A 23,546-nucleotide genomic window follows, 5' to 3' on the forward strand; every position below is an offset into this window, starting at 1 on the left:
CAAAACATATAGTGGAGAAAGAAAGCCTCCTTGATAAAGGGTGCTGGGAAAACTGGAAAGCCATATGCAAAAGAATGGAACTAGACTGTTGTCTATCACCTCACACCAAAATTAACTCAAAATAGTAAGAACCTGAATATAAGACCTGAAACAAAATGCATAGAAGAAAATAAAGGAACTAAACTGAAGGACCTTGAACTTAAAGAGAATTTAATGAATTTGACCTCAAAAGCAAGGGAAGTAAAAGCATAAATAAATGAATGGGACTACATCAAACTAAAAAGCTGCTCAGCAAAAGAAACCATCCACAAGGTAAAAAGACCACCATCTGAATGGGAAAACATATTTGTAAGCAATGCCTCTGATAAGGGCCTCATATCCAAAATATATAAAGAACTCATACAACTCAATAACAACAAACAAAAAAACAAACAATCCAATCAAAAATTGGGCAGATAACAGACACTTCTCCCTAGAGGATATACAAATGGCCAATATATGAAAAGATGCTCAAGATCATTAGCTATTACGGAAATGCAAATCAAAAGCACAGTGAGATACCATCTCACACCCGTTAGGATAGCTATAATCAATAGGACAATAATAACAAATGTTGGACAGCATGTAGAGAAAAAGGAACCCTCATACACTGCTGGTGGGACTGCAAATTGGTATAGCTACTATGGAAAACTGTATGGAGGTTCCTCAAATAACTAAGAATTGACCTATCATATGATCTAGCAATCCCTCTACCGGGTATTTACCCCCAAAGACTTGAAAACCCAAAGGTATTTGCACACTGATGTTCACAGCAGCATTATTCACAGTGGCCAGGATATGTAAGCAACTGAAGTGTCCTATGATAGATAATTGTCTGAAGAAGCTGCAGTACATATATACAATGGAATATTACCCAGCCATAATAAGAGATGAAATACTACCATTTGCGACAACATGAATGGATCTCGAGATAATCATGCTAAGCAAAATAAGCCAGACAGAAAAGGTTGAAAATCACATGATACCACTTATATGTGGGATATAAACCTAAAGCAACAAATGAGCAGGACAAGCAAACAAAGACTCATGAACATGGACTATGGACTAGTGGTTACCAGAGAGTAGGGGATGGGGGAGGAAGTGGGAGGTGGATGGGGTAAAAGGGGTCAAATATGTGGTGACAGAAAGAAATCTAACTATGGAAGGTGAACACACAGTGTAATTACATATATGCCTTACTGTTAAAGTGTACATGTGAAACTTATTGGCTTTTGTTAACCAATGACGCCATAAAAAATTAATTAAAAAAAATAACTCATTGCATTCAGTATGTGGGCTTCATCCCTTCCATGGTCTGTTATGAAAAAAAGATGAAAAAAAATGTATATATATATATACATATATATACATTTTTTTTTTTTTTTTACTTTGTTGTAAAGCAGTAGTTCTCAACTTAGATATACATGAGTATCACCTAGGGAACATGTAAAAGAATACTGATGTCTCCTTCCCTTCTGAAGATTCTAATGTAACTAGTCTGGGTGGGCCATTTACAAAAGCTCTGCAGGTGACTGCTATGTGTTGCCAAGGCAAGGAACCACTACTCTAGGATCTTGCCTCTGTCCAAAAAAAAAAAAGTTTATTAGCTTTTCTAATTTACTTGGATGAGAAATGTTTTTTTAAAATTCTATAGTTTAATAGATGAAAAGATTAAATTTCTTCTCTGTGAGGTTACTACTTTTTGAGTTTGAATTTCAGGGTTTGAGTACATAATATTTTTTATTCTGATGATTAGTTCAAGAAGTTTATTGGTCACTAGTGAAAAGAATTAAAGCTATACCTGAATATTACTTTAATATAGAGTAGTTTTAGTTCATGATATTCTAAAAGAAAATTGTGCTACGATTCATAAAGAGGATGTCGTCACACTCAAAAAAAGAAATAATTATTTCTCTAAACATTTCTTCCAAAAGACATTCACCTTTGCATACAGAAATTCACATGTGGTGCTGAAATAGATATCTTTCCAAATTTTCTTACAGTTTAATTTTGATTGAATGACTAAAAGGGCCAAAACCAACATAAAGGCCACTTGCCAAAAAATGAATTATATATCTTCACATATTAGGACTGAAAAGGGTGACATTAATTATGTGATCAGTGATGAATAATTAAAAATCATGTACAAGTGTCATACACAACTTTATGAAAATCTATTCAAATACTGACATAAAATAGGTAATTTTCCAGAAATACACTTATGGAATAAAACTCAAAGAATAAAGGAGAATTTCTGAAAAACAAACAACCCTTGAAAAGCAGGACCAGTATGAAAACTCTACTTTCCTTGAAAGATACCACACTCAGGCAATTTTCTAGGTGAGTTTTACCAAACATTTAAGTATTAGATATTCCTTTACTGTTTCAGAGAGAAGAAAAAGAAAAAGCTAGCCAAATCACTACACTGGGCTATTATAACCTTGATATAAAACTTAGAATAGTAAAAGAAAGTAAAATTGTGTACCAATCTCATAATTGAGCAAATTGTGAAGCCTCCTTCTAGCTAAGTAGAATCAATCATTCCCCACTGGCTCCTACTATAGCTTAAACATATTCTATTCACAGCACCATTTAACACTACAGTGTACTTACATATTTTCATATTTGTCTTTCATTGGTAGATACTAAGATCCCTGCAGGCAGAGATCGTTTTGCATTCATATTCCGTGACATGAAATATAGTGCTTTCTTACTCCATTGTTATACTGAATAGTTGTTGAATGATGTAGAAACAGAAAGGGAAGGGCCTTTCAAGTAGAAATAATAGTAATGTGTACAGGCAGATGAGAAATAGGAGGCAGTGAGTAAACCATTTGGTTAGAACACAGATTTGTATGAGGAAATAGCACTTTCTGAAAAGGTCAGTCAAGGTGGGCTTTTCAGGGCTGAGGCTAAATCAGATGTGTGCTTCAGAATCAAGATGAGCACTTTTTAGAGCTGTCAAAGACCTGGCGGTGATCTATCTGGTTTAAATTCATCATTTTAAAAAGTATAAAACTTTATACTTTTACCCAGGGCCAAAGAACACAAAATTAGCTAGAAGCTTTGAGGTAGTAACTTGATTAAGGTCACACAATTAGAATACAGTCCAAACAACAAGCAAATCCAGGTCTTTTCAACTCCAAAGTCCATATCCTAGATGACACCAGGAGATGAGGCAAGTAGATCCTTTTAGAGGAGTCCCAATTTCATGTAATACACTCATTTCAAATGAAGGTCATTGGTGCAATGTATAACTAAAGGCTGATTTAATTATTTTTACTTTTATTATGAGATAACATTTAACAGAATTATAATTGGCTTTATTATATAAGTCATTTTAATGAAGTCTACACAATTAGCTTCAAGACACAAGATCAATAAAATGGTGAGCATGAACAGGAAGTAAACAGGAACAAAGCATTTCCTTGGCCTCACTAAATCCATATCTAGAGCATTACAAGTGATTTTAGTTACTGCAATAGAACTTGAAAAGTTCCAGAAAAAGGTTAATTATTAATTAATCAAGCAATCAAAAAGGACTCTTCAGTCTTAAATAATTGCCTGAAAGCTTATAAAACAAGAAAGGTAGATAGTGATAGGAAAAACCTAGACTTGTTCATTATATCTCAGAATACTAATTCTGACAAATACTTCTTAAAGCTTAAAAGACAATAGACTTAGAAAAACTAGAGGAACATACTATTTTACTCAGGCAAACAATTTTTTTAATGAAGGGTATCTTTTTTAAGTTATAAAAAAAAGTAAAACATAATTTCATACTCGATGTACTGATACGAGCTGAAAATACCCATAGGTTCACAGTAATAAATGATGATAAAACTACGGTCTGGAATAGATAGAGTGAGACATTGTCCTTGCTTCTTAGATTAACCCTTTTGGTGCTCCTGTCTAAGGCAGGATACTAGATTGAGAGGCCACTGCTCTATAAATAAATTCTTGGCCCAGCCACTATTTGGCACCACCACAGGACTGTACACAAAATAGGCATTTGACTGTTTGTTAACTGACTGACTGAAGTTTTAAAGAAGGTGACTGATAACATAGCTTTCACAGACATGATATCATGAGCAAACAGTAAGGATAATGCTGATAATGATAACAAGCATCACAATAGTGATCAACGATAAAAGAGTTTACTATATATGGGTATTGTTCTAAATGCATTTATTAACTCATTTATCTTCGTTAACTCTATTTTTTCAAATAATAAAACCACAGCACATAGAGGTTAATAACTTGGTCAAGGACCAAGAGCTCCGTAGTGGCAGGGGTGGGAAGTGAACACAGAAGCCTTGCTTTAATCATTGTGCTATTCAGGCCAGCCCTGAAATTGTCTATGTATCCTCTAGATATAATACTTTCAATGATTCCATTTCATATTCCTTTTTTGAATATTTGGAAAAATAAATTATAGATTGTAAAATAGCATTTGCATTTTTTCAGAGAAAAAATACTAGTAATCCTATTTTATTTACTTTTCGATAAAATGCATATATTTTAGACTTACCTCCAATCTTCCTTGAGCATAACCCAGGAGCAGCAGATTGGCTCTGTCTTTCTCAGAAGAAATAGGGGCCCAAGGCCAAGCATCATCACTGACCAGTGGCCACCAGCAAACAACTATATCCTGAGCACAATTGATAGCTAGATGACGCTCTGTTGTCTTGTTTACTGGGCCAGGTATTTCATAATAGGAAATCTAATGGTTAAAAAAAAACATACAAGAATAATTTTTTCATGCAAAATCCTTAGAGTATTATAAAAATTAAAGCATCTGTAAATGTAGATAAATGCAAGTAAATACGCATGTTAAATGGAGGTGTCAGAACTTACTAAATTCTTTTGACACATGTATAAAAAAAGACATATGTTCAAAATTCTCTCCATTTTTAGCAGAGGAAAGGAAAAGGAGAACCGTGAGTTAGGGAGGAATTGGCTGTAGCAATCCCAATCAATACCAAAATGTACAGTCATGGTTGCTTGACAGCATCGACCTACACGTAGGATTTAAGACCAGCTATATTAAATGACAAGTTCAGTACTGCTGACCAAGAGTGTCTGACTGCTGTTTAAGACATAAAACATTAACAATGACTGACAACAATAAAAGGAAAAACAACTTGAGGCAAATATCACTTTAAAAAATATATGAGACATATACACATATATTCTGCATAAAAGGATAAGCTACAGCATCATGTGTAAAAGTTTATGCAGCTTCTGAGAATTATGATTCTCTTTCTTAGGAAGGATTGTAGAATTTATTATTCAAACTATGTTATTTTGGAACATGGTTATTTGAAAACATAAGCACGACACCATCTGGGTGACACATGCCAAGGAAATATAGATTGCACCGTATTTCTGCTTAAGGAATTAATGGAAGGTTGATAGCTTGGAAGAAAAAAAAAACTATCTTGCCATTGCTGGTCAGCAATAATCGAACCACTTTCTGGGGATTAAGCGCATGGCTAAGCCTACTGGACCAGACACTAGCAAAGGGCAGGGGGTCTTCTTATCAGAGAAATGCTTCTGGAGCCAGTCTCACTACATGACAGATTGCTTTCATATTCCTGTCTGCAAGGCAACAAAGGATGGCAGTAATGCGATAATGCCAGAGTGCAATGGGTGTTAAGAACCCGTTGCATTTATGTATTGTATTTAGTAAATAATCAGGCTCATCCAAATTGTGATCTCACCACTCAACCAAGGCCATTAAAATCAAGGTTAATGCTTTAATAATCCTCTGCTATTTTTTTTTTAATATGGTCAAAAGGAACCCCTTTCTATTTGCATGGCCATAATATTATTGACCTCTTCATCCTCTGAATGCACATCAAAAGGAACTGAAATCAAAGTAATTACCAGTGTTTTTTCTCTCATGGTAAACATTTAACTCCTTGCACTGTACCTTCGCTGTTAAATAAATTGAATTGGATTTTTAAATTGTAGACAGGAAAACTTGTTAAAGATCAATAGTTTCAGGATATTTACCTTGCAATTTTCTTGGCCAAAATTATTTCAATCTAAAAGAATTAAATTATAGCACAGCTGTAAAGAAAAGTAGAATTATAATACCTCTACACTTTTTTTTTGCTTGTTTTAAAATCCAAATGGGCAATGATAGACAACACAGATGTACTTTATGCTTTGAAGTCAAATTCTTATATTTCAGCTCTTGATATCATTATTTTTATTAGTTATCTTCTTGTGTGAGAGAAATACCACAATGGAATTACTAAGTCCTTAAAAATATACATATTCTGATGTCCTACCTGCTGTGTAAACATGTTACTTACAAATTTCTACATGAAAAAATATAGTTAAAACAAGAAACTGGCACTTTCATTCCTCATCTAATGCAAATCACGCATGTTATCTGAAATTTCATGTTTCCTGTTTTAACGTCATCAGTATTCTATCACGACAGTCAACAGGTCAAGTAAAGTGAAGAAATTTCTTAAATTAGCCTTCCAATTGACAAAAGGCAGTTTTTACTAAGTATTAACTATCTAAACACTGAACCAGAAAATGAAATCCATGGGCATTCAAAAGGTAAGCAGATTACTTCTCTAATGTATAAAAATGACCTAGTGTGCCTTTATCCTAATTTCCCAAATCCAAAGGCAGAAAGAACAAATAAGTAACTGCCTTACTTAAGGTACAGGGGCCCATATACTAGGTCTATTTCCACATCTTTTCATAAGAAAAGATGACATCCTGACAGTCCCTCTCTGTTCTCACTGACAGGTAGTTACTATCCTTCAGCTGAGAATTTACCACACTATCCATCAAACTTAACATGGAGAAACTAGTCATACTAAATTTATATGACAGCATTAGAAACACTCAAAATAGTTTAAATTAATGCCCATTGGTGCATTTTGAAGAACAATATTAATAAATAAACAACATTTGAAGTAAATCTATAGTTAGCTATTCTGGAAAATAACATCCCATTAAGAATGTTAATACCAATTTTTGTACTAAACAAAATATAATACATAAGTACCACTGATTTCCAGCCAAAGAAAATCAATACAGAAGTTCAACAAAGCTGGCAAACGTAACCAAATAAATGGTAGTTTATTACCACAATGAAAAACTTATTTAATATATTTTATCCAATGTTAAAATATTTTTTATAAAAATAAATGTTCTTATTAAATAAAATTAGATCCTCCTCATCAATACCACCTGAATTACAATAAGAAATAATCCCAAAGAGCAAAAAGTTAGGTTAAATACTACTTTTTTTAAAACACACACACACACACACACACACACACAGTTTCAAGCCACACAGCTGACTTCTAAATTTTTTGCCCTTGCTATATACTCTAGGTATGGCATAAATGTGCATCTTTTTTAAGGAAGTTGTATATCAGGTCTGTTCCCAGTGAACAGTGAACTGTCTCAAATCCACGTCACAGACGCTGGATCAATCTTGCAAACACGAGTCTTTGCTGAAAAGAGGCCTTGAACTGAAACCGCCTGGAAAATGTATTAGATACTCATCCTAGCAAACAGTATGCTTTCCAAGCAGTTAAAATGTAATGTGGCAAAACTTAAACACATCGTTTAAAATAAAAATCCTGCCTTAACAGATATAAAGTCCCTGATACAAGGAAACAAATTACCTGGAGTTAGTGAAGAGAGAGATACTAACACAGAAAGATTTCTTTTTGCATTTTCTCCAGTTATAGCTGGGGGAAGGAAGGAACCTTGCCACTCATTGTTTATTACACTTTTCTATTAACCTTTGAAAGTGCCTTCTTCCTTTTTTCTTTTCTTGTAAAACAGAAACAAGAGCAGCTATCTTAGCCTAGAAAGATAATATGGGGGCTTAGGGAAAACTAAGAATGGTGTATCTACTACCACAAGCAAGGAAACCATTTTCAAATGTGTAACTTGCCTCCATTATCAGTCTTTGACTTCCATAAGTACTATAGAAATTGCTATGAACATGCCATTATTAGATCCCTATAATGAAAGTAAAAAGGATGTCCACTGTTTCTAGTGAATCAAGCTTAACCCTATAACTCTGGCTTTTCTGAAATCCTGAAATGAACAAGAATAACGAGCATAACATCAATTCACGTGATTCTCTAGCATATCTTAACAATTAATAATATGACTATTTAAATTGAAATCTCTACCTTATAATCCAAAGCTGAGAGTTTTTCCAATCTTTTGTTTACATCCGGAGAATCCATCTTCTTGGTAAACTGAATGAAACATAGTTTGTTTTGTGCCAAAAATGATAAGATGATAAAGCTGTCTGTGAGAAGAGCTTAAAAAAAATTTCGATAATATCAAATACTAATAAAATAACAATGAATAGGTTTTTCCACTGAAATATTACAAAAACTTATTTTCAGAATTGAAATAACTAAAGTCTCCTAAATATCATGACACTTTATAAAGACTTTAAAGATATTAGGAATAAAAAATAATCATCAATCTAATCATGCATAGATTTGATACTTTTCCTTCTTTTCTGAGACCATTTCAATATATACAGATGTTTGGTGACAACCACCAAATAAGATGTATTTGGAACTAGGGCTTAAAAAGCATAAAATAAGGACCATATTATTCCTGAATATAAAGATTAAAATATTTACTTTTATTTATGCTTAGTCTTTAATCCTGTGTTTATATAATATAAACCATCTGAGAATAAATTAGATTTATTAAGGGCTACAGATCAGTGCTCTTTTTATTTTAAAATTTTTCATCAATAAACCTTTTTGAGTTAACAAGGTGAATGAAATAAAGCATATTATTCCCAATATGTGCATTACATAAATTAATATTTAATAAGAACGATTAGCAAAAAATTTCTATAGCTTTATTTCTAAGGCATATGAGTAAGTAGATAATTTTTATGGGTTGCATAAAGGGCTATTATTATTATATAAAACCATTGTTAAAAATAATTGAGAAATGTTTTATGTTGTTCCTAGCATAAAGAAATTATTGAATGTTTTATATATTTTCTTTACTTCTACACCTCTCACTGTGCAAACAGTGACCAATGGTAGATCTACACAATTACAGGAGAATCTGGAGAACTGCCAAGAAATCATATTGTTATGGTCTCATGAGAATGTATTATTTCAGGTATAAATAAAAAATCTGAGAGACACAAATAGTATTGGAAGTCTCCATTTAATTCTTATAAAGATGCATCGATATGTTAAAATCATTACAGCCACTATTTTATTGTGGTATCAATGAAGGGGTCAATTATTAGACGTATGAAAATGGAGTCTCTTCTATAAGGAAGTTTCCTTAGCACCATACTTCTATAAGGGAGAAGAAATGGCACACTTACAATCCTACCCCCAGCTTATTATTATCAGTACTGTTGCTAATTATAGCCATCCTACAGAATGTTTTTCTTTAAGATGATGAAATTGGGTCTGATTTATTCAGAGGTGGCTAGTGAGAGCACTGAGGAGAAGGAATATTTCTGTATTTTCACCTCTGTCCTTTCCAATTGACCATACTTTCCTTTGATTAGTCAAGATACTGACAATTTTCAGTCTCTAATGATAATGCAATTCATTCTCTCAACTTTTTACTGTGAATAAAAGTATATAATCTTAACACTTCAGGAGTCAGCATAGTATAGGAGAAAGAAAATGGGTTGTACAGCTAGAACCTGGGTTCGAATCTCAGCTCAGTAATTTTTGAGCTGTTCCTTAGTATCTCACTTGTGGGTATGTTCCATAGTATCTTAGCTGTAATTTCCTTATCTATAAAACTAAGTATACCTTATAAAAGACAGATTTTTGAATTAAAATAGCTAGGCTGGCACAGCATAGAGCCTCTTAGGGCTCAATATATGTCAGTATCCTACCTTTTCAATAGCTGGCTTAAAACCTTATAATCTTATAATTGCTTTGGAGCAATTATATACTACTGTGGCATCACTAAATAGTTTCCAGATTTATGTAGTATATTTGACAATGATTTTTGATATTTAGAAATACTGCCCAATCATTATGTTGTACATTTGAAACTAATACAATATTGGATGTCAACTATAAATTTTTTTTAAAAAAAGAAATATTGCCCAAACTCTCTCAAAAGTCAATATTCATTGATTTTGGTAACAAAGAATGTTCCTAAGAAGCGAAAGACAATTTTTTTTTTACTGGTGGCTGTGCTGACACATTTGAGTTATTTATTCAAAATCTGAAAATGAAAAATATTTGAAATGTCAACACTATGGAACTACTTTTGAAAGAACACACCAAAAAAAAAACAAAACCTATTTCAAAAATATGTTCACATTTTTTAAGAAAAAAAGTAAAAAATATTCAGAATATGAGCCTAACACATGACCAAAACCTTGATATTAAATATTAGTCAAAACTTGTATTGGTCCCACGGGCTGTAACTATGCTATTACAAGCAATTACTTGTGTTTGCAAGTCCCCAGTGGTAATAATTAGTCTACCTGTTGACACACTATTTCTCCTGCCCCACTGTTAATCTAAGCAATTGATTTGCACATAGTGGTAATTACCATCACTGATGGAGTCTGAGATGAGCTTCCCCACCAGGCTTCTGTCAATCATCACTTTCTCCAGCTGCGGCCCAGAAAGGCTCAGGGACACTAGCACACCTGAACCAAAGAGGAGCTAAAATCAGGTAAAGGGGGAGAGAGGGAGGAAGATATACTGAGGATCAGAATCTTTTAAAAATCTCTCCAAATATATAACTTATACATATATTTACACATGCACATATACCACGAAGTTATAGTTTTTCTTCATCAAAAACAATCACTGACATTCCAAGTAAAAAGATATACAGGTGGTTAAATGATGCAACACAACAGGTGTATTGATTAAATCTATGCAGAAACCTAATTTAATCCACGTTTATTAGAAGTCTAATCTTCTACTTAGACAGTACCTATGCAGAAATAACTACTTTCACTGTATTCTGAAATGTAATATATTCTATTAATATATTTTGAAAGAGTACTATCAATATCAGAAATTAAAAGATTTCTTGATATTTGAATAGTCTATGCTATACATTATAGAAAAAAAATGCCACCATTACAATATAAAGAGTAAATGTTAATGATTTATTTGGAATTTTAACCCCATTTCTACAAAGTTCTTGTCCATCTAAAGCATTAAATACATTAAATCAAGACAATTAAAGTAAAATGTTAAATTTTAAAATTCATAAATAAATACCAGAAACCATTTCTCAAGAAGAGATGAAGAAATGTAGTAAAGTACACGGGCTTTATCAAAATCAGTGCTCACCCAACCACCCAACAAACGATGACTGAATATTGCCATTATGATTTCATACTACTCTTTTCCATTTGTGGCAGCATAATTCATTCATCTCCAAATGTTTAAAACTTCTGAAAGGACTATGCATATGCGTATGCTTGTTATCTATGAGATTATGAAATATCAACATTGGAAAAAATTGTTTCACCTTCAAGGCAACAGACTCAAAGCAGATGAATCATGGAAAAGCATATGGTATAAGAGAAAAAAAAAACCAATTGTCAGTAAACTTATCATGAACATGCCAGCCAAACTCAAAGACAACTATGATTTTAAACAAAACAGGGGATTTCCCCACCTATCCAGGCATCATGTCCCAGCTAGAGAGGATGATTCCGTGTCAAAACATATTTGGACACGTGTGAAAGATGAGCAGCATAAGCGATGAGGGTAACACAAAGACCACTTCTCCTCCACTGCCTAATATATTTCAGACACATAAATCAGTAAAGAAACTGAAGGTCCCTTTGTAGTTAACTGTTAGAATCCTTGTCCTAGTTACCAGAAAGCTTCCTCTTAAGTCTTGAGAACAATATGACTTAATGGACCATACATTTCATGTTAATGCTCCTAAAGGAGGAGGAAGGGGTAGGATTTCATTATCTTTATTGGTTTAGGAGAAAGTACATTTGTTCCAAGAAGTTTAAATTACTATCTTTACTGAATTACATCCAGCCTCATACTATACTTTCATCAGAAACACCGACATTTCCCTTTTGGGGGATTTCCCCATTAAGAACATAGCATGTGGTTTTTACTTCCTAAATTCTCCTTTATCAAGGAGGTAATTTTAGGATCATCTTTCAAATTTAGTTCTCCCCTTTGTAATACCTTTTTCTTCCCTTCTGCGTTTATTCAAAATATCTCAAAAATCAATAGAAAAGATCAATTTCAATCTACTGAAACTTTATAAGTGTACTCTTAATTATCCAGAGACTACTACCTCTTTATGGATACTGGCTTGGCCACTTTTATCTTTATATCTTTAGTGTCTAGAACAATGCTAGGCACACAGTAGGTGCTAACAATGTTTAGGGAAAGAATTATTAACTCATCACAGGATCAGATAGTTCATAGTTAGAAGGAAACCTGCGGCATTCCCTCAAGCATCCACCCCATGCGTGAATACTGCCAGTGATCAGGAGCTCATTACCTTACGGAAAAGCTATTCCACCATTGGACAGTTATAGTCAATTTAAAGATCATTTATTTTTCATTTTTTTCATTCAGCAAAACTGAATGTTGATTATATATTTAAGTACTAATCTAGTGGCTCGAAGTGAATCAAATGTAATTCTTAAGTTAAATATAGGTTAACAGAGAGGTAGAGATACAAGTAAATAATGTAATAAAGTGCTGTTAATGGTCCTATTTTTATAGGAGTATTACTGGGTAAAATGGGGGAGGGGTATTAAGAAGGAGGTGGTGATAATTAAGGTGAAGGCTAATACTGCCTTCTTAGAACCTATATAGTATTCCCAGTTCTTCTGCAATAGCACTTTTTAAAAACATTTTTTAAAATAACAGTAGTGGAAAACATGGACTCTGAAATCAGAATCAGCACTGGCTCTACCTCTTATTAGCTGTGTGACTGTAGGGGAGTTACTTAACCCCTCTGTAACTTCATTTCCTCATTTGAACAGAGACTAAATAGTACCTGCTTCATAGGATGGAGAGATTAAGTAACTCTTCACAGTGTTTAGAATAATACCTGGCACACAGTAAATGTTTGCAATTACTATTATTATTATTCAACCACTACTCATATAATGTGTTCACACTATGTTGCTTGCCACCTCTGAAGACATTCTTCTGTCTTTACATTTTCTATGTATGAAATTTCTATTTATGAAATTCTAAAAAACCACTTTTGTGGGATGGAGATGGAAAGTGCAACCTGTGAGAGTAGGTAAAAGGACTTTAAGCTGGAAAGAATTTGAAGAGGACATGTCAATGTTCAGCGGGAAGGTGTGCATACATCAACAGATAACTAATCTACACATGGAGATAGGGGCAGTGATTTGAGGACTATGGATCCTGCCAAGTGAGCTTGGACATTCCTTCATAATCTTTCTCAAAGGTCAAGTTCAGCCACTTAGTCATACATTCATTCATTTATTCCACAAATATATATTTAGTAATTTGTATGAGTCAGGCCCTATTCTAGGCACTGAAGATAAAGCAGTAAACAAAACAGCCAATGAACTTGACTTTCCTCCACCTAAGGGAACTTGCATTTGATTATGGGCACAGGCAATAAACAAATGGTTTTAATATAATGTCAGATAGCAATAAGAAGTAAAGAGAAAAATAAAGCCCAGTAAGGATGGAGATTTCAGGAAGATGTTGTTTTAAGTAGGATTACTAATAAATAAAAAGGCCTTTCTAAGGAAATGACAGTTGAGTACAGATGCAAATAAAGTGAAGAAACTAGCCATGATTACCTGGGGAAAGGGAGTTTGAGGCAGAGAACAACAAATGGAAAAACTCCAAGCTCAGAATGTGCCTGGGACGACTAAAGAAAGCTAGGCTAAATAAAGCTGGAGGGGAGTGAGATAAAGATTCATAGAGAACAAAATCAGAGTGATAGTCAGGGGCCAGGTCAGGTGGGACCTTTTGGGATGAGAAGCCATTGCTTTTTAAGCAGTAGAGAATTATAATCTGTTTTAAAGGAGAAATCGGGGCAAGACTAGGAGACCATTAGGAGGCTACTGCAGTGGTCTAAAGGAGAAATGATGATGGCCTAGACTACAATGGCAATGCTAACGGAAATTATATGTTGACAGATTTGAGACATACATATATTAAAGGGCATGAACCAGGACTTTCTGAAAGACTAGATATGATATAAAAGAGAAAACCTCAAAGGTGTTTGGTCTGAGCAACTGAGTTTACCGAGACAGGGAATACCTCAGGAGAATCAAAAGTTTGGTTTTGAACATGTTTCGTTCAGGTGTCTATGGATATACAAGGAGAGATATCAAGTAAACAATCAGAAATGAGTCTGAAGTTCAGGGTGAAGTGAGGGCTGGAAATATGTATTTGAGAGTCATCAACAATAGAGGTAGTGTTTAAAGACATGGAACTGAATAGGCTCTCCTTAAAAAATGAGTGGAGAGATCATATGGGTGAGGCCCTAATCCAATCTGACTGGGTTCTTTTAAGAGGTAGAGGCACCAGATGGCTCTCTGTCTCACGCTCACTCCCTCACTAGCTTGCTCTTGTGCTTTCTCTGTCTCTCTTTCCTGCCCCCGCCCATGCCATGCTCACACAGAAAAAAGGTCACATGACAACACAGCAAGAAGACAACTGTCTACAATACAGGAAGAGAGGTCTTACCAGAAACCAACTCTGATGGCATCCTGGTCTTGGACTTGTAGCCCTAGAACTGTGACAAAATAAATTCCTGTTGTTTAAGAGAAAAATAAAAGAGTGGAAAGAGAGAAAAGGTCCAAGGTTTGAAGATCAGGTTAGCCCTCTTATTGACACCTAGTTTGGGTACTCATTAGGATCAATGTATATACATCATTTCAGATCTCTGGCAGTCAAGAGGTGTCCCTGACGTCAGATTTTGTAATAGAAGGTATAAACTAATAAACTAATTAATGCATTTTTATAAAACAGTCTATGGGGAAGCATAAAGTTCCAAGTAATGATGCCAAAGATACTTCTGGATATGGTAATGGAGATAACTAGAATTAGGAAAAAAATATTCTGAATCTAAAAAAAATAAATAAATAAAATTCCAGCCCAGACAGGAAAGTGCTTCCTCCCATTTACCCAAAAGGCTAATTCTTAAGCCCTCCAAAATGGAAAGGACCTATATAAGATTTAGCAGGGCAAGAAGGAAAAAGGGCACTAAGATATTGCCTTATTCCATTAACTCTGACAACTCAAAAAATAAAAGAGAACAAGCAAGGATGCAAATGGAAGCACCTCCAGAGCAGATCTGAACATGAGAAGATATCCACAGAATGAATCAATGTGAGGGCCCATGGGATTCCCCAACATTGTTCCAATTTTAATGTTATTCTTTGTGCAGACGACAACTAACACAAAATAGGAACTGAAACTTTTCCTTTTCTCTAAGACCCTCTCATACAGAAAGTATCTTTCCTTGTTATTTCTGCTCTGACCATGTTTCTTTCAATTGACTTTATCATTTTCTCCTCATTTTCTTCAATAAACTCATGCAGAGGTGTGCTTTCTCTTTAAGTTAGAAAATGATTCCCATGATCTTCAGATAGCTCTTTAAATTGGTTTCTCTTAACCCTGGAGTCTACAATACTTAGATTGAGTACTTAATTGGAAGTGAAATGGCACTGAAAGCAAATTATTTCAGATGACACCATTAATCAAAACAAAACATAAATAACCACAATAATCTGAGTATCATTCATTCAGTAGGTCAAAAATATGCAAGTACCTCCTATATGCCATGTATATGGATGGGAACACAATGATGAATAAGACAGGCACATTTTGGTAGAATATGTATAGAATATGGTAAAAGACCTAATCTCAGAAGTGGAGGTTTTGGTTAGGATAGATGACTGCTTCCTCAAAGAGGTAGTTCAGGACCCATAAAAAAGAGAAATACATGACACTTGGTCTCAGGTATTAAAAAAGAACTGGTGCACTAAGTATCTGTAAATGAACTATTTTATAATAGTGATCACAAACAATTCCATTGAATTCAGTATTCTCGTGGTTAAGAAAATTATCCCAAATTCATGTGATTATTTATTGCATCTGGGAAAAATGAAAACTAAAGGCATGCAAGGTCAGTATTAACAATAGATGATAGGTTTGATCCCTGATTTAAGAGTTAAGTTATGGACAGGAAGCCAAGATTGATCGCATGAAGTCATTAGGAGACACATGAGAGGGAGTGGGTGCTAAACATTACAATCCAGAGAGGCAACAAAGTATTAGGACCCTTGAAATGACCTTTAAGGCAGAAGCAAATATTTAAAGTATTACAGAGCCATTCACCTGAAGGCCTAGTGAATTTGCATTATGATGGTAACCAACACTACGCCCAACTCTATGCCCCAGTCCACACCATGCAATAAATTATGGAGAAATTCTGAGAACTACAGAAAATTTTACATTGGGGAAATCTATAATGAAGAGTAGTCACTGATCATTTCAGAAGATAACCTGCTAGAAGGGAGAGAACATATTTTCTGTAATTTATTCTTTTATTAGGTAAACATTGGGTATAGAAGTAAACCTGACTGATCCATTACACAAAAGTAAATTTGAATGTAATAAGAGAAGGATAAAAAAATTTAATTGACTCCCTATAGGGAACTGTCTTTAGGGCAAAAAAACAAAAGAACAAAAAATAAACATATTTTTTTCTGGATGGAGAAGTCTTAACAATGTGGTTTCCCAAAGAATTATGTGATGTTATTTAATATATGGAACAGACACATAGCTGGAAATTTACCTGTTAAGTCTATTTCAATTTAAGAAATTTCATTCTCTCACTTATTTTCATTGTAAAATGAGTGATGCTACATTGTAATCCCTATTTGTTATATTAAATCCAGCATATATATAGGTATGCTGAATTTATGTATACATATATGCTGGATTTTATATAAATGTAATTTATGTGATTATTATATATACAATGTATGTAATTATATATTATATAATTACACGTAATTACATAAAAGTGATCATTCCTAAAAATATATTTATAATTTATAACATAGTCAAATTCATAAAGGTAAATCTTTTATTTGCCAGTAATTTTAAAGATCTGAAGGGAAAAAAGTGATGGTAAGAACCGAACAAGAAAACACTATAGGTAACACATTACTTTTGTAGAAAATTTTATAATTTACAGAGGACTTTTGTACAAATTATAATGCATGTAAAATGCTAGCACAACTCTGATATGTAATAAGCACACAAGTTACAAAATGATAGGAACAAGGTTAATCCTCATACTAATTTCACAAACAGGAGGGTAAAGTAACTAATCAAAGATCTCATAATTAGTGGGAAAGTAGAGACTAAGACATAAGACAAATGCTGTTTTTTCTCCCAGATGCTGAGGAATTAATATCCTTAACTCTTCTCAGTTGACATCCATGCAATCTCCTATCTGGTTTTCCTCTCTTTAGCTCTTTCTTTACTCTAAACCAATCTCCCTCTAAATCAATGGTTCCAAAATTGGGGTGATTTTGGCCACCAGGGAACATCTGGCAATGCCTGGAAATGCTGTAATTGTCACAATCTCTATGTTAGCCACTTCCACAGAGGCTCACCTGAAGAGAAAGCTTGTAAATATGTTGCTGTGCAAGCAAAGGTGTTTTCCATATCTGCATCAAGCAGATTTGGGTACTCCTCAAATTCTAATCAACACTTTTTTCACATATAGACAAAGTAATGATTGAGGATCTGGTCAGATATCTTAAATGGAGTAGTGGGCAGTGCATAGTTCAGATCAGGAGCCTAGAGGAAGCCTGTTCCATATGTCTCTAACCATGTTGAGAGCTATAACTCTGCTGACTAATGACATTTGTCAAGACAGAAAGAACCCCAGGGCAAGTCAGAGAGCTACCATAGCTTGATAGAAATATCCTGTAAGAACACCTCCTTGCTTTCGTTCCAATTCACAGCTCACCAATCAATCTTCTTATCTATAATTTAGTCTCTTGAGTAATTCATCCATCAGGTGGGAATGCCCCAAGCAAATGAGCAAGGTCTGTGATGCTAGATATATCTCACACTGTAAATTAATAAATTGTCATGACAGTAAATAAATCAGTCGCTTCTGAGTTTAGATATCGTGAATGTTGTTAGTACAAGAAAACAAATGAAGATAACATAAAAGATAGATAAGTTTAATTAATCAGAAATTTTATACCCAAGCCCACTGTTGAAGTAGGGAGAAATTTTTTTAAGTTGCAGATCTACATGAATAACATCATCCCATTTTATTAGGGAAAAAGCAATTGTGGTACCTGTACATATATGCATATAGAAATGTTCTTTATAAACACAAGAAAATGTAAGAATATGCGCCAAACTTGATATTAGGTACCTCAAAGAGATGAAACTGGAAAACCTAGAGGCATGAACTTTAACTTCTTACCTTCAGATTTTTTAAAAATTGGGATTATGGATGGTTTTTGACTTTTTATGTGTTATTTGGTATAAAACTTTTCAAAAATCAAGAAGTAGCTCTTAAAATATCTGTCCATGAACATATTATTATTTTATAGAGATGCTTTTATGCCACATGCTGTGTTTCTAAGAACAGATTTTGAATCACACTCAAAATGAACTACAATAATGGCTCCTTAGTAAAAGGATCAAGTAGGAAACTGAGTTGAGTCCCTCTCCCCTGCAATTTCACTTATCAAAAAAAAAAAATTTAAGGTACTCTTTCTTATCAGATTACCTCATTAGACTGTCCACCCATGTCCCATTTATTTACTAAAAAAGATTATTCCTAACAATTGAAAAGTGTGGTGCATTCAAACTATGGATTACTGTGTATCTGCTAAAAATAAGAAGGTAGATGTAGATCATTGACAGGTGTGTTATACACTGTTACATGAAGCAAGTTACAGAACAATATGTATAATGATTTCATTTATTTAGAAAATATGTGTATACATACATTGACACAGATAAGTGCTTATAAAACAATGGAAAAAGAACATAAACCAAACAATTGACTGTGGTTACCATAGAGAGGGGAATGGGCTCGAGGCAGGGGGATACTTTTATTTTCACTATACATCTGTTTGTACTGTAGGCTATTTTACAGTAGTCAGGGATAATTTTAATTATCTTAAATTTTAAAGATTAAAAGAGGAATAAAGATCACCATTAAATCTTCTCTCAGTTCCTTTGGTTTGAGATTACTATTTTTAATTGCTCACCTTTATTTAATAGACTTAAAATTCACCAGTAAATTCTGATTTACTTTTCCTTTAATTTTTCTTGGCTCTACCATTTTTAATTTACCTCTTTTTCCATTCACTTTTACTAGGACCACATTCAAAACATGTCCTTGACAACTTCTACTTCTCCATCCCTATAATATATACAAATATAGCATAAATGTAAAAGAGCATTTTCCAAAGCATAGTCCATGAAATACGAATCTTTGATAATGATCCAAAAAAGTACTCTTGGAACCTATATATAACAGTCTCCTTTTGAAGACTGATAATAGCACTCCCTGAGGTCATTTAAATACATGCGCGCACGCACACACACACACACACTCACCCTTAATATACAATGGTATATCATCCTAATTCATCGACATAAGGTACTATGGTGGGTTTAAACACAGCAGGAATTGCTAAGTATAAGTACTGTTAGATTGTTACTACTGCTTTTTGTTGAGTTAGAAATATAAACTCACAAATATCTTTAAAAATAAAAATCTATCACAAACTAATAAGCAATGAGTTTTACAACTTCTCTTCCCAGTTTATAATTTTGCTTTTTAACAGAACCAGGCCCTCCTGGAACTTTCAGTCAAATCAATCGATGAGGTAAATAGTCATTCGTCACACAATAAATATAAAATGGGAACTGCAGTGAGCGCCAAAAAGTACTTGGTATTGTAACAGCACATAACAGGGGATAAAGTTGATCAGGGAAGGTTTCCCTTAAGAAGTGGTACGGTGATCTAAGGATAAAAATGTGTTACTTCAGTGAAAGGGAGACCAAAGAGCATTTTCGGGTGAGCTAGGAACAATTTGTGCAAAGGCGCTGAAGCAAGAGAAAGATGTTGAGCGTAAGGGATTGACAGGAGCCCAATGTGGCCGGGCACTGAGAATGAAAGTGTATACTAAGACATGAAGTTAAAAAGGTTAAGTAGATTGAGACCAGTCCAGTTTAACCTTCATCTTAAGAATAGTGTGATACTATAATTTAAAAATTCAACTCACTGATTTAATTTTTGGAGAAGATACTATATTTATGAAGTTCCAAAAGAAAACAACAAATTATACAAAGGTATAATTTGTCTTGCTCCTATTCTTGTATCTCTCCACCTGTGCTCCTCTACCCCTGCCCTTGTTAATCGGTTTCCAGCTTTCTATCTATTCTTCAGAGTTGTAGAAGGGTTTTACAGTGTGAAGGATAGACTGATAAGAACAACAGCAGCAACAAAAAATGGAAGCAAGTAGAACAGTTAGGAAGTGCTGAAGTGGTCTAAAAAAAGAGAAGTGAGGTGCCTCTGACTAAAGTTATAAGGAAAGGGATGGAGAGCATGTGGCAGATGTGATAAAGATTTAATAGATAAAATTTAAAAGCATCAGAGATTAGTTGGATATGTGCAGGGGTTGGGGGGGGGATGGTATTGGATAAAGAAGAGGACAATTTCAAAGATAAAAAGGTGACCTCTAGGTTTCTGGTTTCTATAAGTAAATTTCTATTTACTGTGATTGAAATGGTGGAGGAGAAACAGGTAGGGGCTCTGAGTCCCATTTAAAAGATATTGTGTGTTTAAAATATTTTGGGGGTGCCCATGGGGAGATATAAGTAGGCAGCTGGACCTATAGATTTGAAACATAGGTGACAGGTCAGAGCTCTAGAGAGAAGCTACTGAAGCTATCAATATAAATTTGATAATCCAGCAGTTTAGAGTGAATAGGAGAGGGCTTCGAATTGGGCCTTGAGGAATTCCAATATTTAAGGACAGAGGAAAGGAACATTGGCTTGAAAAGGAGACAGAGAAGAATGCCAGGGAGGTAGAAAAAAATACTTGAAGAGCATAGTGTTTGTTTGGGAACTAACAGAAAAAAGTATGTCAAGAACAATGGAGTGGTCAGTAATGTTAAGTCCTCCTATATAATTACGATATTCTTTTTTAAAAAGCTATCAGATTCAGTATGGAGTGGATTTTTGTTTTTATGCTTTTGGGTTTGTTTTTTTTTTTTTTTTGCAAACTTAATGAAAGTTTCTCAGTGTAATAATCAAGAGAAAAGCAGGATTGAAGTTGATTGAAGTTGCTGAGTGAGCAGTAAGGAAATGGAGGCTACAAATAGAGACAATTCTTTTGAGAAATTTGATTTTGAAGGCAAGGGATAAAACATGGCGATACCTAGTGGTACCTGAGATGAATAAGAATCGTGCTTTTTGTTTAAATAAAAAAGAGTTGAGTTTATTTAAAAGTTAATTGGGAATCTCAAGAGATCTCAAATATACAAAACAATTTTGAAAAAGAACTAAGAGGACTCACACTTCCTGACTTCAAAATATATTATAAAGCCACAATAATCAAAACAGTGCACGGCTGGCATAAAGAAAGACCTATAGACCAATGGATCAGAGTAGAGAGCCCAGAAATAAAGCCTCATGCCTATGGTCTTATGATCTTCAACAAGAGAACCAAGACCATTTAATGGGGAAAAGACAGTCTCTTCAACAAATGGTGCTGAGAAAACTGAATATCCACATGCAAAAGAATGCAGATGGAACTTTATCTTACGCTATACCCAAAAACAACTCAAAATGGATTAAAGACCTACACTTAGACTGAAAAGCATAAAACTCCTCCAAGAAACCATAGGGGAAAAGTTTCAAGGTATTGGATTTGACACTGATATCTTGGATATGACACCAAAAGCATAGACAACAAGAACAGAAAAATGGGACTCCAGAACTTTAAAACTTTTGTGCATCGAAGGATACAACAGAGTGAAAGGTATCCTACAGATTGAGAGAAAATATTTGCAAATCACATATCTGACAAGGGGTTAATAGCCAGAATAAAATTTTTTTAATTTTTTTTTAAATTTTTTTTTTAGGTGAGGCAACCCTTAGCTGACCTCACAGATTGCAAGGACCTTGTAAGTTTACAAGCCCTTATTTATTTATTTATTTTTTATCCCTACAGCACCTGGTCTTCCTAGGTGGTCTCCCATCCAAGTACTAACCAGGCCCGACCCTGCTTAGCTTCCAAGATCAGACAGGATCAGGCTTGTTCAGGGTGGCATGGTCATAAACAATCCCAAAACTTCTATAACTCAACAACAAAATGTCAAATACCCCTATTAAAAAATAGGTAGATCTGAATAAACATTTCTCCAAAGATGATATACATATGGCTAACAAGCCTGTGAAAAGATGCTCAGCATCACTAATCAATAGAGAAATGAAAATAAAAACCACAAGATATCACCTTAAACTCATTAGGATAGCTACTATCAAAAAAACAAAAACTGACACATGTTGTTGAGGATGTGGAAAAATTCAAACTCTTCTGCACCGTTGGTGGGAATATAAAATGGTACAACTGCAATGGAAAACAATATGTTGTTTAAAAGATTAAAAATAGAACTATCATCTAATTCAGCAATCCCACTGGATATATATCCAACAGAATTGAAAGCAAGGTCTCAAAGAGATATATGCATATCCATGTTCATAGCAGCATTATTCACAATCTCCAAGAGAAAGAAGCAACCCAAATGTCCATCAATGGATGTATAGATAAATAAAATGTGGTGCGTGTGTGTGTGTGTGTAATGAAATTTAATTACTTAAAAAAAAAAAAAGAAAAAGAAAATCCTGTCATATGCTACAACATGGATGAATCATGAGGACACTGTACTGAATGAAATAAGCCAGTCACAGAAGGACAAATACTGCATGATTCTACTTATATGAGCTATCTACAACAGTCAAACTCATAGAAGCAGAGAGTAGAATGGTAGTTGCCAGAGGCTAGGGGGAAGGGTAAAGGGGAGCTGTTGTTTAAGGGGTATAGAGTTTTAGTTTTGCAAGGTGAAAAAGTTCTGGAGAGCTCTTTCACAACAATAAGAATATACTTAACACTACTGAGTTGTACACTTAGAAATGGTTAAGATGATAAATTTTATATTGTGTTTTTATAACAAAAATTTTTTAATTTTGCTTGATTGGAAAGATCCAGTTGAGAAAGTTTAAACTTACTTATTTAAAAAGCCTTACCAATGACAGAAATTGTTTTAAGCATCTAGTATATATTAACTTACTTAATTCTTATAATAAACCTATGAGTTAGCTATTTTTATCTTCAGTTAAATAAATCCTGGCACAAATGGGTGAAGGAACTTCTCCAAAGTCACACAGCTAGTAAAGGCAAGATTCGATACCAAGAAGAATGGAGCAATTTGCACGTTC

At 34.1% G+C, this 23,546-nt stretch overlaps 1 protein-coding gene and 1 pseudogene across 11 annotated transcripts in view; both read right to left on the reverse strand.

Annotated features, from left to right (window-relative positions):
• The window catches only part of LOC107519877 (WD repeat containing planar cell polarity effector), a 298,814-nt gene that overhangs the window by 184,381 nt on the left and 90,887 nt on the right, over window positions 1-23,546 (reverse strand). For 7 of the 11 annotated variants that reach the window (XM_036225119.1, XM_036225120.1, XM_036225126.1 and 4 more), the window contains exons 5-7: window positions 10,604-10,702; window positions 8,223-8,356; window positions 4,571-4,762 (exon numbers count right to left, since the gene is read on the reverse strand). In XM_036225119.1, coding sequence (XP_036081012.1) covers window positions 4,571-4,762; window positions 8,223-8,356; window positions 10,604-10,702 — 425 coding nt within the window. Of the gene's footprint in view, window positions 1-4,570; window positions 4,763-8,222; window positions 8,357-10,603; window positions 10,719-23,546 lie in introns of all 11 variants that reach the window. The other 4 variants (XM_036225125.1, XM_036225121.1, XM_036225128.1 and 1 more) reach the window with 1 other exon arrangement.
• LOC118606004 lies at window positions 22,270-22,388 on the reverse strand (annotated as a pseudogene).

Source organism: Rousettus aegyptiacus, unplaced genomic scaffold, assembly GCF_014176215.1.
Source record: "Rousettus aegyptiacus isolate mRouAeg1 unplaced genomic scaffold, mRouAeg1.p scaffold_m13_p_7, whole genome shotgun sequence".
NCBI lineage: Eukaryota > Metazoa > Chordata > Mammalia > Chiroptera > Pteropodidae > Rousettus > Rousettus aegyptiacus.